This window comes from Aquarana catesbeiana, linkage group LG04, assembly GCF_042186555.1.
Source record: "Aquarana catesbeiana isolate 2022-GZ linkage group LG04, ASM4218655v1, whole genome shotgun sequence".
Classification (NCBI taxonomy): Eukaryota; Metazoa; Chordata; class Amphibia; order Anura; family Ranidae; genus Aquarana; species Aquarana catesbeiana.
Window position 1 is genome coordinate 19,069,495 of NC_133327.1, and position 17,856 is coordinate 19,087,350.

General features: G+C 46.6%; 1 protein-coding gene across 1 annotated transcript in view; it reads right to left on the minus strand.

Annotated features, from left to right (window-relative positions):
• The window catches only part of LOC141139084 (adenylate cyclase type 3-like), a 78,694-nt gene extending 61,518 nt beyond the window's left edge, over positions 1–17,176 (minus strand). Inside the window, exons 1-4 of the mRNA XM_073624888.1 lie at positions 17,079–17,176; positions 13,754–13,856; positions 7,583–7,713; positions 3,825–3,936 (exon numbers count right to left, since the gene is read on the minus strand). Coding sequence (XP_073480989.1) covers positions 3,825–3,936; positions 7,583–7,713; positions 13,754–13,780 — 270 coding nt within the window. The 5' untranslated portion in view covers positions 13,781–13,856; positions 17,079–17,176. The remainder of the gene's footprint in view (positions 1–3,824; positions 3,937–7,582; positions 7,714–13,753; positions 13,857–17,078) is intronic.
• Between the last annotated feature and the right edge of the window lie 680 nt (positions 17,177–17,856).

Here is a 17,856-nt window from a genome sequence, read left to right on the forward strand (position 1 = left end):
GTACATAATGCAGGGGTCAGGGTTGGGTATCATACTCTACATAGTGCAGGAGTCAGTGTTGCGTAATGTACATAGTGCAGGAGTCAGGGTTGGGTAACGTACATAGTGCAGGGGTCAGGGTTGGGTAACGTACATAGTGCAGGGGTCAGGGTTGGGTAACGTACATAGTGCTGGGGTAAGGGTTGGGTAACGTACATAGTGCAGGGGTAAGGGTTGGGTAACGTACATAGTGCAGGGATCAGGGTTGGATAACGTGCAGGGGTCAGGGTTGGATAATGTACATAGTGCAGGGGTCAGGGTTGGATAATGTACATAGTGCAGGGGTCAGGGTTGGGTAACGTACATAGTGCAGGAGTCATAGTTGGGTAACGAACATAGTGCAGGGGTCAGGGTTGGATAACGTACATAGTGCAGGGGTCAGGGTTGGGTAACGTACATAGTGCAGGGGTCAGGGTTGGGTAACGTACATAGTGCAGGAGTCATGGTTGGGTAACGAACATAGTGCAGGGGTCAGGGTTGGATAACGTACATAGTGCAGGGGTCAGGGTTGGGTAACGTACATAGTGCAGGGGTCAGGGTTGGGTAACGTACATAGTGCAGGGGTCATGGTTGGGTAACGTACATAGTGCAGGGGTCAGGGTTGGATAACGTACATAGTGCAGGGGTCAGGGTTGGGTAACGTACATAGTGCAGGAGTCATGGTTGGGTAACGTACATAGAGCAGGGGTCAGGGTTGGGTAACGTACATAGTGCAGGGGTCAGGGTTGGATAACGTACATAGTGCAGGGGTCAGGGTTGGATAACGTACATAGTGCAGGGGTCAGGGTTGGGTAACGTACATAGTGCAGGGGTCAGGGTTGGGTAACGTACATAGTGCAGGGGTCAGGGTTGGGTAACGTACATAGTGCAGGGGTCAAGGTTGGATAACGTACATAGTGCAGGGGTCAGGGTTGGGTAACGAACATAGTACAGGGGTCATGGTTGGATAACGTACATAGTGCAGGGGTCAGGGTTGGGTAACGTACATAGTGCAGGGGTCAGGGTTGGATAACGTACATAGTGCAGGGGTCAGGGTTGGGTAACGTACATAGTGCAGAAGTCATTGTTGGGTAACGTACATAGTGCAGGAGTCATGGTTGGGTAACGTACATAGTGCAGGAGTCAGTGTTGCGTAATGTACATAGTGCAGGAGTCAGGGTTGGGTAACGTACATAGTGCAGGGGTCAGGGTTGGGTAACGTACATAGTGCAGGGGTCAGGGTTGGGTAACGTACATAGTGCTGGGGTAAGGGTTGGGTAACGTACATAGTGCAGGGGTAAGGGTTGGGTAACGTACATAGTGCAGGGATCAGGGTTGGATAACGTGCAGGGGTCAGGGTTGGATAATGTACATAGTGCAGGGGTCAGGGTTGGATAATGTACATAGTGCAGGGGTCAGGGTTGGGTAACGTACATAGTGCAGGAGTCATAGTTGGGTAACGAACATAGTGCAGGGGTCAGGGTTGGATAACGTACATAGTGCAGGGGTCAGGGTTGGGTAACGTACATAGTGCAGGGGTCAGGGTTGGGTAACGTACATAGTGCAGGAGTCATGGTTGGGTAACGAACATAGTGCAGGGGTCAGGGTTGGATAACGTACATAGTGCAGGGGTCAGGGTTGGGTAACGTACATAGTGCAGGGGTCAGGGTTGGGTAACGTACATAGTGCAGGGGTCATGGTTGGGTAACGTACATAGTGCAGGGGTCAGGGTTGGATAACGTACATAGTGCAGGGGTCAGGGTTGGGTAACGTACATAGTGCAGGAGTCATGGTTGGGTAACGTACATAGAGCAGGGGTCAGGGTTGGGTAACGTACATAGTGCAGGGGTCAGGGTTGGATAACGTACATAGTGCAGGGGTCAGGGTTGGATAACGTACATAGTGCAGGGGTCAGGGTTGGGTAACGTACATAGTGCAGGGGTCAGGGTTGGGTAACGTACATAGTGCAGGGGTCAGGGTTGGGTAACGTACATAGTGCAGGGGTCAAGGTTGGATAACGTACATAGTGCAGGGGTCAGGGTTGGGTAACGAACATAGTACAGGGGTCATGGTTGGATAACGTACATAGTGCAGGGGTCAGGGTTGGGTAACGTACATAGTGCAGGGGTCAGGGTTGGATAACGTACATAGTGCAGGGGTCAGGGTTGGGTAACGTACATAGTGCAGAAGTCATTGTTGGGTAACGTACATAGTGCAGGAGTCATGGTTGGGTAACGTACATAGTGCAGGAGTCATGGTTGGGTAACGTACATAGTGCAGGAGTCATTGTTGGGTAACGTACATAGTGCAGGAATCAGGGTTGGGTAACGTACATAGTGCAGGGGTCAGGGTTGGGTAACGTACATAGTGCAGGGGTCAGGGTTGGGTAACGAACATAGTGCAGGGGTCAGGGTTGGGTAACATACATAGTGCAGGGGTCAGGGTTGGATAACGTACATAATGCAGGGGTCAGGGTTGGATAACGTACATAGTGCAGGGGTCAAGGTTGGATAACGTACATAGTGCAGGGGTCAGGGTTGGGTAACGAACATAGTACAGGGGTCATGGTTGGATAACGTACATAGTGCAGGGGTCAGGGTTGGATAACGTACATAGTGCAGGGGTCAGGGTTGGGTAACGTACATAGTGCAGAAGTCATTGTTGGGTAACGTACATAGTGCAGGAGTCATGGTTGGGTAACGTACATAGTGCAGGAGTCATTGTTGGGTAACGTACATAGTGCAGGAGTCATGGTTGGGTAACGTACATAGTGCAGGAGTCATGGTTGGGTAACGTACATAGTGCAGGAATCAGGGTTGGGTAACGTACATAGTGCAGGAGTCATTGTTGGGTAACGTACATAGTGCAGGAGTCATGGTTGGGTAACGTACATAGTGCAGGAGTCATGGTTGGGTAACGTACATAGTGCAGGAGTCATTGTTGGGTAACGTACATAGTGCAGGAATCAGGGTTGGGTAACGTACATAGTGCAGGAGTCATTGTTGGGTAACGTACATAGTGCAGGAGTCATGGTTGGGTAACGTACATAGTGCAGGAATCAGGGTTGGGTAACGTACATAGTGCAGGGGTCAGGGTTGGGTAACGTACATAGTGCAGGGGTCAGGGTTGGGTAACGTACATAGTGCAGGGGTCAGGGTTGGGTAACGTACATAGTGCAGGGGTCAGGGTTGGGTAACGTACATAGTGCAGGAGTCATGGTTGGGTAACGTACATAGTGCAGGAGTCATTGTTGGGTAACGTACATAGTGCAGGAATCAGGGTTGGGTAACGTACATAGTGCAGGAGTCATGGTTGGGTAACGTACATAGTGCAGGAGTCATGGTTGGGTAACGTACATAGTGCAGGAATCAGGGTTGGGTAACGTACATAGTGCAGGGGTCAGGGTTGGGTAACGTACATAGTGCAGGGGTCAGGGTTGGGTAACGTACATAGTGCAGGGGTCAGGGTTGGGTAACGTACATAGTGCAGGGGTCAGGGTTGGGTAACGTACATAGTGCAGGGGTCAGGGTTGGGTAACGTACATAGTAGTGCAGGAGTCAGAGTTGGGTAACGTACATAGTGCAGGGGTCAGTTGTGTAATGTATAGATTGTAGGGTTAGGAGTGGCTAATGCAGGGGTCTGGTTTGTAAAGTACAGGGTACTTTACACCAGATACATAAGATACCAGCGCTAGCAAACCAGATTTTTTTCCTTTTCCTTGTGCTATGAAGCATTTCCCTTGGCTGCAAAGATTATGTCACTTATTTAGAAGCAAGTAATGCTACATGGACTGCGTGCTCACTTACCGCTGCAAGCTTGTCGAAGCGGGCAAAAAGCTCATTTAACAGTTTAACCAGCTCCTGGGCGCTGCAGTATGAGGACAGCTGAGTGAAGCCCACGATGTCTGCAAAGAGTATGCTGCAGGGAGACAGAGATAAGCACAGGGGTTACCTCTGGTTGGTGAAAACATAGAAGGCACAGGCATTAAATATGGGTTGCCCAACAGAATCAACATTAACTGATGCTGATGAAGGCTCCAGGGCCTGTTGCATGATATCCTTGCTCCTCCTGTCCCTGGGGGTTTGTAAAGGAAAACCTCATTGGCTCTGTTTGAGCTAACGGCTAAAAGCTGTGGCCCAGTCTTCTGTAGTCTTATATTCTTTTTTTTCCTTCCTCCTCGGAACATTTCTTATATACATTGATGATGATTTTAGGTCTGTAAGCCGACAATTAATTTGTTTTAATCAAAAATCATACTGTGCGAATATCTGAGCATGTGCTTAGCTGTTGCAAATAATCCCCGTTATTTCCCATTATGGTCAGCTCCACCTAGTGGTCGTCATGTGATATTTTCCTGAAACACCTCACCCGGGAAAATACTGCCTTATGGCCACTAGATGGAGCTGATGACGATAGGAAATGAACATACACACGTTATGAGATTTATTTGCAACAGCTGAGGCATTCGCACAGTGAGTTTTTCTTTTATAAATAAACCCCATAATCTCATTTAGGCATATTAGCAACACCCTCTTTCATTTTATTAGGTTAGGTTGAATCTAGCAGCAGAGCCTGCCACTCTCCTGAAAAGCAATATTTGAGAGGTGGTGAGGAGAAAATATGTCACCTCCTTGGTAAGGGGTCTGATTGGTTGCTATAGGTTACTGCAAACTCTCACATCTCCTGTATATGGACTAGGCCCCACAGCCCGAGTGAGGGATTTGAGTGGTTGCTATTGGGTTACTGCACACCGTCATGTGTCCTGTATACTGTGTAGGATTGACAGCCACAGTTACGAATCTGATTGGTTGCTATGGGTTACTGCACTCCCTCATGTATCCTGACTAGGCCTGATAGCTTGAGTTAGGGATCTGATTGGTTGCTATGAGTTACTGTCTCTTTCACAACTTCCTGTTTACTGATTAGGCTTGACAGCCTGCATGTGGGATCTGATTGGTTGCTATGTGTTACTGCACATTCATATCTCCTGTTTACTGACTAGGCCCCACAGCCTGTGTGAGGGATCTGATTGGTTGCCATGGGTTATTACACACTTGCATGTCTTCTGCATACTGACTAGGCCTTACAGTCTGCATGAGAGATTTGATTGGTTGCTATGGGTTACAGCATGCCCTTATGTCTCCTGTATACTGACTAGGCCTGGCGGCCTCAGTGACAGACCTGATTGGTTGCTATGGTTACCTGTACACTCTCATGTTTCCTGTATAATGACTAAGCCTGATAGCCTGTATGAGGGATCTAATTGGTTGCTATGGGTTACTGCACGTGCTTGTGTATCCTGTATACTAACTAGGCCTGACGGCTTCAGTGAGGGATCTGATTGGTTACTGTGTGACTGTACACCCTCGTGTATCCTGTATACTAACTAAGCCTGACAGCCTGCATGAGTGATCTGATTGGTTGCTATGGGCTACTGCAAGCCCTCGTGTATCCTGTATACTGGCTGGGCCTGATGGCTTCAGTGAGAGATCTGATTTGTTGCTTTGAGCTACTTTCCCCCTTTCGTCTCCTTTTCACCGACTGGGCCCGTCAACAATGGATCTGATTAGTTGCTATGGGTTACCGCACACTCTCATATCTCCTGTATACTAACTAGTAAGGATGAGCTCAGGCGTGTTCGCAAAGAGCACGTGAAGAGCCCGCCAAGAAGTCAGCACTGCACAGCGCTAATCACAGGCAGTGAGACATTCCTCGATCTCTGCAGCCGCGCATCGGGACAATGTCTCACTGCTTGTGAATAGCGCTGTGGCAGTGCCAACTTCCTGGCGGGCACGTGCTGTTTGCAAACACGCCTGAGCTCATCCTTACTAACTAGGCCCAGCAGCCTGAGTGTGGGATCTGATAGGTTGCTATGGGTTACTGCACACTCTCATATCTCCTGTATACTGACTAGGCCCGACAGCCTGAGTGCGGGATCTGATTGGCTGCTATGGTTTACTGCACACTCTCATATCTCCTGTATACTGACTAGGCCCGACAGCCTGAGTGCGGGATCTGATTGGCTGCTATGGTTTACTGCACACTCTCATATCTCCTGTATACTGACTAGGACCGACAGCCTGAGTGTGGGATCTGACTGGTTGTTATGGGTTACCGTACACTCTGCTATCTTCTGTATACTGACTAGGCCCGAGAGCCTGAGTGTGGGATCTGATTGGTTGCTATGGGTTGCTGCACACTCTCATGTCCCCTGTATACTGACTAGGCCCAGCAGCCTGTGTGAGGGATCTGATTGGTTGCCATGGGTTATTACACACTTGCATGTCTTCTGCATACTGACTAGGCCTTACAGTCTGCATGAGAGATTTGATTGGTTGCTATGGGTTACAGCATGCCCTTATGTCTCCTGTATACTGACTAGGCCTGGCGGCCTCAGGGACGGACCTGATTGGTTGCTATGGTTACCTGTACACTCTCATGTTTCCTGTATAATGACTAAGCCTGATAGCCTGTATGAGGGATCTAATTGGTTGCTATGGGTTACTGCACGTGCTTGTGTATCCTGTATACTAACTAGGCCTGACGGCTTCAGTGAGGGATCTGATTGGTTGCTGTGTGACTGTACACCCTCGTGTATCCTGTATACTAACTAAGCCTGACAGCCTGCATGAGTGATCTGATTGGTTGCTATGGGCTACTGCAAGCCCTCGTGTATCCTGTATACTGGCTGGGCCTGATGGCTTCAGTGAGAGATCTGATTTGTTGCTTTGAGCTACTTTCCCCCTTTCGTCTCCTTTTCACCGACTGGGCCCGTCAACAATGGATCTGATTAGTTGCTATGGGTTACCGCACACTCTCATATCTCCTGTATACTAACTAGTAAGGATGAGCTCAGGCGTGTTCGCAAAGAGCACGTGAAGAGCCCGCCAAGAAGTCAGCACTGCACAGCGCTAATCACAGGCAGTGAGACATTCCTCGATCTCTGCAGCCGCGCATCGGGACAATGTCTCACTGCTTGTGAATAGCGCTGTGGCAGTGCCGACTTCCTGGCGGGCACGTGCTGTTTGCAAACACGCCTGAGCTCATCCTTACTAACTAGGCCCAGCAGCCTGAGTGTGGGATCTGTTAGGTTGCTATGGGTTACTGCACACTCTCATATCTCCTGTATACTGACTAGGCCCGACAGCCTGAGTGCGGGATCTGATTGGCTGCTATGGTTTACTGCACACTCTCATATCTCCTGTATACTGACTAGGCCCGACAGCCTGAGTGCGGGATCTGATTGGCTGCTATGGTTTACTGCACACTCTCATATCTCCTGTATACTGACTAGGACCGACAGCCTGAGTGTGGGATCTGACTGGTTGTTATGGGTTACCGCACACTCTGCTATCTTCTGTATACTGACTAGGCCCGAGAGCCTGAGTGTGGGATCTGATTGGTTGCTATGGGTTGCTGCACACTCTCATGTCCCCTGTATACTGACTAGGCCCAGCAGCCTGAGTGTGGGATCTGATTGGTTACTATGAATTACTGCACACTCTCACGCCTCCTGTACATGGACTAGGCCCGACAGCCTGAGTGAGGCCTAGCTGCGGTATACCTGACGTTTTCATGGCGGTACATGTACATAGTGTTGAACTGCTGTAGCTCCTTCTGCTTCTGGTCCTTCTTCATGTCGTTGAGCATCTCGTCAGCAATGTGCTTGGGCAGGATGGAGAGGAGGAGTCTCTCCTGGAAAAAATAAACATGACAGCCATGGTTAGAGCGAGATGTTCTTCAGTTCTAGGAAATTCTAGCACGTGGCGTAATGGATGAGGACTTCTACGGCCCTCCGGAGCCACCAGACTGTACAAACAGTGCAAGAGAAATCACAATGAGTCACCGCTGTCCTGATACAAGGCCGCCCACCCTTCACCCTTCTGGTCCACAACACACTAATGGCGGATAATTGCAGGACAACATGCGTGTACATTTGGGTGCCATTATCCTTCGATGGCACCCTAAAAACGATAAGATTCTGCCGTGATTGTCATGCAAAAGTATCGCGTGGCAATCGCGGCAAACTGCACCTTTACAAATCGCACAAAGCTTGTCACCCAATAAGGGGCAGAAGCTTCTCTTCGCGAGACAAACGCACATACGGAAGCCTATTCAAGCGAATGGGCTGCCCTATGTGACACTCAGAATCGTGTGAAAAGTGCACTGTTAAAAGCAGGGATGCTCACAATAATTGGGCCAGGGCCTTGAAGGCTTGATTTGCCTCGTGAGACAGTCAAGGCCGATTTGCCACTAAGCCCGGGTTCACACCATAATACGCTGCGCACCGCACAGGAGCGCTGTGCGTCCCTGTTCACCGTTTCAGGGACGAATCAGGGCCGATTCTATGCCTGAATTCGGCCCTGAAACGCAGCCAAAGACGCACGTTTTTGTGCAGTGCGCACCGCAGCCGCCCCGGAGATATGTGAACCGGCTCCATAGGGAGCCAGTCACATTCTCCTGCTATGCGAATTAGAGGTGCGGAAACGCACCTCTAATTCGCATAGGTGTGAACCCGGGCTGAAGGATAAGGGCATCCAAACGTGCACATTGTACTGTGATTTCTATGCGATTTGGAATCATGGGCAGAATCACAGCAATTCCAAATCGCAAAGTGTGAAAGGAGCCTTTGGGTCTCAACTAACTCAGGCTCAACAGAAAAGCACATAGAAAACAACTGTTTTCTATGAGCCCTTTTCACACAATAATGATGTGCTGAGCTGCATTGCATAAAAATTCTGCATGGGCTGCAATGCTGCGGTGCACATGGCTTGCAAAGCTGCGGTGCATAGCGTTGAATAAAATGCCATATTGTAACATTTCAATAAAGTAAAAAAAAAAAAAAAAATTGTAAACAGAGCAATACCTTGTAGCAATGCATCACATCCCCAGTGCACACACACTATATGGAGCATAATTCATGCAGGCTGGTGTGAGGTTTTTTTTGCCATATATTGTAACATGATGGAAATGTTTTCATGCAGCCTTGAAATGAAATGCCCACTTTAAGGCCGTTTCACTTGGGGCCATCTAGGAGCAGCGCATCCCTTCTGGCATTTTAGGACTCATTCAGACAGGTGTTGGCACCTCTCCTGCATGCTGAGCAGCTGTTTTCTGCTCCTGCATCCACCTTGGACCTCTATGACTTAGCTCTGGTAGGCTGGGCGAAACACGTTGGAGGTGTGGCCATTGAGAAGAACTGCGGCAGAGGCTGCTCTTTACCTTCCTTACACTTGAAGCTGATCGGTGTGCAGTGTTGATTGACCACTGCATCCAACTTGGAGCTGCGTGCAGGCAGCCAATACAAGCGCATGCAGATGCGCGGACACAGGCGCATGTCAAAATTTGACGCGGGTGCTCAGGTTTGAGCGCAGTCAGTATGCGTTCAGACCCATGCACCTGCTCCTGCCTGCATGTCAAATTCTGACATACGGCTATGTCTGTGTAGCTGCTGTGTCCGCTTGTATAGGCTGCCTGTGCGGATACAGAAAACAGTGGTTCAGCGCACAGGATGGATGTCAACGCCCATCTCAATGAGCCCTTGGCATGCCCAGGAGAAGCAGGTGCAGCATCCAGCCCCCCCCCCCCCCCCCTGCAGGCAGCCTGTCATAAGTACATGGCCTCATTCCCACGGGGCGTACTAAAGCATACGCCCATGCGAGGTCTGAGTTTGCCCATGCAGGCAGTCCCGTTGATGTAATTTCAGCGGTTGCTGCCAATCTGACATCCATGTGGATGCAGGTGCATGTCCCCGAACTCACACAGTGTGCATTAGTATGAACAAAGCCTAAGGCAGGCTGCACGGAGCTGAACACTGTACCAATTGGGTACCACAGACCTGCGTTCCAGACCTTGGTCCCTGAATGCACAGGGCCCTAAATGTGGGTACCACTTGGCGTTTGCCCCCAACCATTAAATGCGTCTTCAGAGGCCATGAAGGTGCCCGAGGATGCATTGGGCCATTGGTATTACTGACGCCAGACAAGTTATCTTGTTATGAAAAGTGGTAATGTTGTCACTGCGGGAGTTCAATCGTCAGTGAGCGGACAGCCGCTGGTGTTGGGAAACTTTCACAGCTGATAAGTGGATTTGGTCTATTACTAGGGTGAGCGTTATTCCAATTTGTGATACCGCAAAAGCAGGACGTCATGTCCGCTGCTGTAATGGTAAGGGTTCATTCTAGGGATCGACCAATATTGTTTTTTCGGTGCCGATAAAATACTGATATTTTGGCCACCTCTCAGGCCAATAGCCAATATTGTGTGCCAATATTTTGTACATTGAAAAACATTTTTTTTACACTTTTTATTTATTTTTTTTGTTTTTTTATCACTGTTATTGCTGTCACAAGGAATGTAAACATCCCTTGTGACAGTAATAGGCAGTGACAGGTACTCTTTATGGAGGGATCGAGGGTCTATAAGACCACAAACCCCAAAACATCAAGATCTGCGTTTTTGAATACTTTATATTTTTTTAAACTGACGCCTTTAACCACTTAAGCCCCGGACCATTTGGCTGCCCAAAGACCAAAGCACTTTTTGCGATTCGGCACTGCGTCACTTTAATTGACAATTGCGCGGTCGTGCGACGTTGCACCCAAACAAAATTGACGTCCTTTTTTCCCCACAAATAGAGCTTTCTTTTGGTGGTATTTGATCACCTCTGCGGTTTTCATTTTTTGCGCTATAAACAAAATAAGAGCGACAATTTTGAAAAAAAAAACAATATTTTGTACTTTTTGCTGTAATAAATATCCCCATTTTTGGGGATGAGACCAAAATAAACTTATTTGGTTCAGATGGTGTCAAGCCTGTGTGGTGGTACCAGGTGAGGAGTACAAAGACAAGTGTTTTTTGCCTACAGTCAAGCATGGTGGTGGGAGTGTCATGGTCTGGGGCTGCATGAGTGCTGCCAGCACTGGGGAGCTACAGTTCATTGAGGGAACCATGAATGCCAAAATGTACTGTCACATACTGAAGTCGAGCATGATCCCCTCCCTTCAGAGACTGAGCCGCAGGGCAGTATTCCAACATAACGACCCCAAACACACCTCCATGACGACCACTGCCTTGCTAAAGAAGCTGAGGGTAAAGGTGATGGACTGGCCAAGCATGTCTCCAGACCTAAACCCTATTGAGCATCTGTGGGGCATCCTCAAACGGAAGGTGGAGGAGTGCAAGGTCTCCAACATCCACCAGCTCTGTGATGTCGTCATGGAGGAGGGGAAGAGAACTCCAGTGGCAACCTGTGAAGCTCTGGTGAACTCCATGCCCAAGAGGGTTAAGGCAGTGCTGGAAAATAATGGTGGCCACACAAAATATTGACACTTTGGGACCAATTTGGACATTTTCACTTTTTCACAATTTTCAGGGGTGTACTCACTTTTGTTGCCAGCGGTTTAGACATTAATGGCTGTGTGTTGAGTTATTTTGAGGGGACAGCAAATTTACACTGTTATACAAGCTGTACACTCACTACTTTACATTGTAGCAATGTGTCATTTCTTCAGTGTTGTCACATGAAAAGATAATAAAATATTTACAAAATGTGAGGGGTGTACTCGCTTATTTTTTATGAATGGCATCAAGTCATGTGTCATTATGTATTATTGCAATAGCTGTGATTGGCTATCACATGGTACAGGTGTGCTGTGATTAGCCCTGTCTGTACCATGTGATCACAGGGACCAATCACAGAGATCACAACAGTACACAATGATTGGCTATGACTATAAGCCATTGTGTACATTTGACATGTGATCACTGTGCAGTGCTGCCAACCTACCAGATTGAAATTTACTGACACAACATCCAAATTTTACTGGCACAGCCAAGTTTTTACTGGAATTTTCCAAAAGTAGATATTAAGTTAAAAAAAATATATTTCTATCTTATTTTTGATATAGTAAGTAGCTCACGGGGCAAGAAATAAGAATGGGGAGGCACGCACACACATGAAACTGACTCTCACAATGACATTGACAGCAGTGTGCAGCAGCACAGATGATGATGACACCTCACCGACACGACGCGTCTCCTCCTGAATCACAGTCTCTCTCCACACCAGGTGGTCCCTTCAGTCCAAACAGCACTGACAGCCCCACTCCTGTCCCACAGACCTGCACACGAGGCTCCGGCCGCTCTGCTCAGCTCCCTTGCACCATCACACGACATGCTCAGGCACACCTGTGGTAGACCCGCCCCTGCCGGTGCTGCCCGAACACACTGTAGCAGGCACTTCAATAGTCTCGGCCGGCTCCAGACCAGAATTGTACATGTGCAGTATCAAGCCAACCGTCAGACATTTTTTTACTGGCAACTTCTTCCTGTCACTGGCATTTACTGGCAGTAGAAAAGTGCCTGTTTTTTACTGGCTGCCAGTATAAATACTGATGGTTGGCAACAATGTCACTGTGATTGGTCACAGCCATCACATGGTACCAGGGCCGGCCCGGTATAGCGATCTGTCTTCCGCTGTGTCTGGTGGACACAGCAGGTCACAGATTGTGCCACTGCACGGCCCCTGTTTTGTCACATATGGCGACCCATCACATTTGGCTTCCCGCTGGAGTGCGAATGCGCGACAGCGCCCCATATGCGTTCCAACACTTTTAAAACTTTACGTTTTAAAAGTGACAAAAACACTTTTTATTTTTTTAAACACTTTTAAAAAAGTGTTAAAAGTGACAAAAGTTTTATAAGTGTTGGAACGCATATGGCGGCGTCGCGCATGCCCACTCCAGCGGGCAGCCAAATGTGATGGGTCGCCATATGTGACGAAACACCCCTAGGGGACACACAAGGCACGCAACCGGGAGGGTGTCATATAACGTCCACCCAGAAGACAGAGGCTCCGGGGCGGCTGTAATTTTACAATAGACCAGGCAGGAGGTGGTTAAACCCTACACAGCTGGAATGCCAAAAGGCTTTTCTTAAACAAGGTTGGCCCAAGGCCATCTCAAAAAAGATCCAACTGCTCAACAGATAACCATACCAATCAAATAATACTTGGGAAGCTCGTGAGAAACATAGAAGGATGGTGCCAGAAAAAGGCCATCAATGTAGTCTGAGGGCCTACCATGTAGTCTGAGGGCCTACCATGTTGTCTGAGGGCCTACCATGTTGTCTGAGGGCCTACCATGTTGTCTGAGGGCCTACCATGTAGTCTGAGGGCCTACCATGTAGTCTGAGGAAATACCATGTAGTCTGAGGGCCTACCATGTAGTCTGAGGGCCTACCATGTAGTCTGAGGGCCTACCATGTAGTCGGAGGGAATACCATGTAGTCGGAGGGAATACCATGTAGTCGGAGGGAATACCATGTAGTCGGAGGGAATTCCATGTAGTCTGAGGGCCTACCATGTAGTCTGAGGGCCTACCATGTAGTCGTAGGGAATACCATGTAGTCAGAGGGAATACCATGTAGTCTGAGGGCCTACCATGTAGTCTGAGGGCCTACCATGTAGTCTGAGGGCCTACCATAGGACCTACCATGTAGTCTGAGGGCCTACCATGTAGTCGGAGGGAATACCATGTAGTCGGAGGGCATACCATGTAGTCGGAGGGAATACCATGTAGTCTGAGGGCCTACCATGTAGTCTGAGGGCCTACCATATACTACATAACTATTCCAAAAGGAGTTTGTGCACTAAGAATGTAATGACTATGACTAGCTTCAGAAGACCATGACATGACTAATGTTTTGAGTGAGACTGTAATTGATTTCCTTCAAACCTTCATTGCAAACCCAGATGGCATCATATTCTTGGGCCATTCAAACTCCGTGGTGTGAATTCTGATCCCGGATTCCACCAGAACTACGGCTTTAGAATCTGGCCTGTCAATCAAAAGTAAAACAGCCAATTAGGACTGCGACAAAGAAAAACAATTGTTGAAGAGCAAGTTAAATATACAAAGACACATGGCAAAATAATTGTATATATATAGTCCTGTAATGTTACATTCACACGGGTTACAGAAAAGGTGCCATGTACAATGGGGGAGATTTACTAAAACTGGAGCACTCAGAATGTGGAGCGGCTGTGCATGGTAGCCAATCAGCTTCTAACTTCAGCTCGTTCAATGAAGCTTTGACAATAAAACCTGGAGGCGGATTGGTTTCTATGTAGAGCTGCACCAGATTTTACACTTTCCAGTTGTAGTAAATCTCCCCCATACTGTCAGCGCCTAGCAAACACCCAGTCCAAGAAGGTGTATGGAGACAAATTGGCTTAATACACATTCCTGCTTTTATCGGACATTGCATTATGCCAGATAAAATGTTGAGTTCTACGTTGGGAGCAACAGCATCTTAATTCTACAGGCGATCAAACCAAACTCAGATCGGATGCTTTGGAGGGCATAGGAGAGATATGGGGTCTGAAAGACCCCAGATCTTACCATAAAGAGGACCTGTCAAGGCTCATGCGGTCACAAGGGATGTTGTTCATCCCTTGTGATAGCAATAAAGTTAATCCAAAAAAAATTTAAACCTCCTGTGTAACTCTGAATTGGTAACCTGTCAAGGCTTTTAAAGTGTCTCCTATGAAAATTTTTAGGTAATATAGTTTAGCGCTGTTCCACGGGCATACACAATTTTAAAGCATGGCGTGTTAGGTGTCTATATACTCGGCGGAACTTTTTTTTTTTTTTACCAAACAACTGAGTATTAGACTGCATTTCTATGTACTAAAACTCAGTGTATTTTTTTCCTAAAAAGTTTGATAATTGATAATCCACTATGCAAATATCTTGTGACATAAAAAACTGCAACACCCACCATTTTTAATCTCCAAGGTCTCTGATTATAAAATATATAATATTTGTGGGTTCCAAGAAAAAAAAAAACGAATTGTTCCGTGTATGAGAGAGATGTCAGAATTGGCCCAGAATGGAAGGTGTTTGTTACCCCAACATTTCCTATTCCTGATATGTGCCTGCTGTACCATGTACTTGTATGAGAAAGTCTCCTGTTCTCTTTGTTTTGCTTCCTTTATGTGAAATCCCTGGTGTGTCTGTCAGTCCCTCTGCTTTCCTAATAAAAACTGACCACACTAAGCAGGAGAGCACAGCGTGGTCAGTTCTCTAGCTATGATGGGAACTCAGCCTGCTCTCCTCCAATGATCAGACTTGTCCTGACACCCCCCCCCACTGCACAGCTTTTCACTGAGAAGATCAGTGTGCTGCTGCTTCTCCTCCCCAAGCTCTTATGCAGCTGAGAACAGAGGGAATGTGATCACTTATAAAAAAGGCAACAAAGATATTTATAATTTTTTTATTTTTTATATCTATACACAAATGTTTTGCTTACCATTTCTATTTTAATCGCTTGCTGACCAGCGCACGCTGATGTACATCAGCAGAATGGCACTGGGGGCAAAAGGGCAAACAGGTATGTCCCCTTTAAGAAGCGGTGTTGCGGGCGCGCGAGTGCCACGTCCTCCGTGACAGCGGGTCCCGTGGACTCGATGTCGGTCGGATGCCCGCAATCGTGTCACGGAGAGGTAGAACGGGGAGATACTTTTGTAAACAAAGCATTTCCCCGTTCTGCCTGGTGACATGACAGAGATCACTGCTCCCTGTCATCGAGAGCAGTGATCACTGTCCTGTGTGTTGAAGCCCACCCCCCCCTAACAGTTAGAATCACTCCCTAGGACACACTTAACCCCTTCACTGCCCCCTAGTGGTTAACCCCTTCCCTGCCAGGGTCATTTACACAGTAATCAGTGCATTTTTAAAGCACTGATCGCTGTATAAATGACAATGGTCCCAAAATAGTGTCAAAATTGTCCGCCATAATGTCGCAGTCACGGTAAAAATCGCAGATCGCCATTGCTAATTAAAAAAAAATTATTAATAAAAGTGCCATAAAACTGTCCCGTTTTGTAGACGCTATAAATTTTGCGCAAACCAATCGCTTATTGCGATTTTTTTTAACTAAAATTACGTAGAAGAATTCATATTGGTCTAAACTGAGGAAAAAAAAGGGTTTTTTTTATATTTTTGGGGATATTTATTATAGCAAAAAGTAAAAAAATATTGCTTTTTTTTTCTCAAAATTATCGCTCTATTTTTATGTTTATAGCGCAAAAAATAAAAACCACAGAGGTGATCAAATACCACCAAAAGAAAGCTCTATTTGTGGGGGGAAAAAAAGGACGTCAATTTTGTTTGGGTACAACGTCGCACGACCGCGCAATTGTCAGTTAAAGAGACGCAGTGCCGAATCGTAAAAAGTGCTCTGGTCAGGAAGGGGGTAAAATCTTCCGAGGGCTGAATCGGTTAAAAACCCCTTTTATACTACACCAGGTCTCTTCCTTGTTAGGAATGGTTCCTGGGCCCCAGGGCCCCTGTGAATGGGGCCCCGCTTTCTTAATAATGAGTAAATCTAAAAATAAATAACGGTGTATAAAAATAAAAATGGGTGTGCGATGACATTAATAATAAATAAATATAAATAAAAGATTGTGAATGGAAAAAAATAGGTTAAAAATATAAACAAATAAAAGTAATATAAAATAAAAAAATAAGAGAGTATAAATATACATAAAAAAATAAAGATAATGAATAAAAATGTATATAAAAAAATAAAAAAGGATACATTTATGAATAAATTTAAAGAATAAAGATAAAAAAAAAGGGTGTATAAAATAAATAATAATGATAAATATAATAGTTAATAAATATAAAAATAACTCTAAATAAGGGTGTATAAAAATAAAGAAAAATAATGAGGATAATAATTAATAAATATAAAAATAACTATGAATCAGGGTGTATAAAAATAATAAATGCATATGAAAAATAAAAAATGGTGTAGAAAAAGAAAAAAAAAAATATAATAATGGGTAAATCTAAAAATAAATAATGGTGTATAAAAATGGGTGCTTGATGAAATGAATAATGAATAAATATAAAGGGGTATAAAAATAATAAATGAAAACCATAAATACCATAAATAAAATGAATAATTAAAAAAATGTAGGAAAAAAAAGTGTGCGTTGCACACCCGATCCACATAGCCCAGGTTAGACTAGAACTCGTGGACCTGACGATATACCTCCCAGTTGGCTTGGATGAAGGACACACGCCACGGCGTCCGGCAATGTTATAGCAGTGCTCTCTTTATCTTGAAGCTGGATTCTCAGTGACGTCATCGGCTCAGCACTGCCATCTATAGGCAGCAGGGCCGGTACAAGGGGTGGGCGGGAGGATCGGCTGCCCTGGGCAGGGTGTGGGAGGAGTGTGGGAGGGGGCTCTAGGTCGCCGACAGCAGCATGAGCATGCAGAGAATATTTAGGTTATGGCTCCACTCAATTGTACAGTCTGCCCAAAAAGTGGGCTGAGGATGCACCCATACATATTGCTTGCCTCCTCTCTACAGCGGCAACCACATTCTGGCACAGAGGGAGAACAATTCATTCTACTGGCCTTGATTTCTCATCAGTCTGGCTGGCTGGATCGGGCTGTGACACTGAGAGCTCCTCTACAGGTGGGCGGAGCAAGATGATACAACAGTGCAGTTCCGATCATTGCTTTCCGCCCCCTGCATACATCATACAGCTCTCCCAACATGAAGATCTCACAGGATGGATGTTAGTTTTCTTCCATGTGAGTCCCCACTGCTCTGCCTTCCAAACTCTACCTGGCTGTGCTGTAAACTCGCCCTGTACTTTGCAGAGCAGGTTTACAAAAAGTGAAGAACAATTCTTATATATGTTGGGAATATACTGGGACTTTTCATTTGTTAATGTTCTCTGCTGATCCATCTAGTACTTGTGTATAGGGAGGGGATCCAGTGCTTAACTAACTCCCCCCAGCTGTCTCCCATCCTAAAC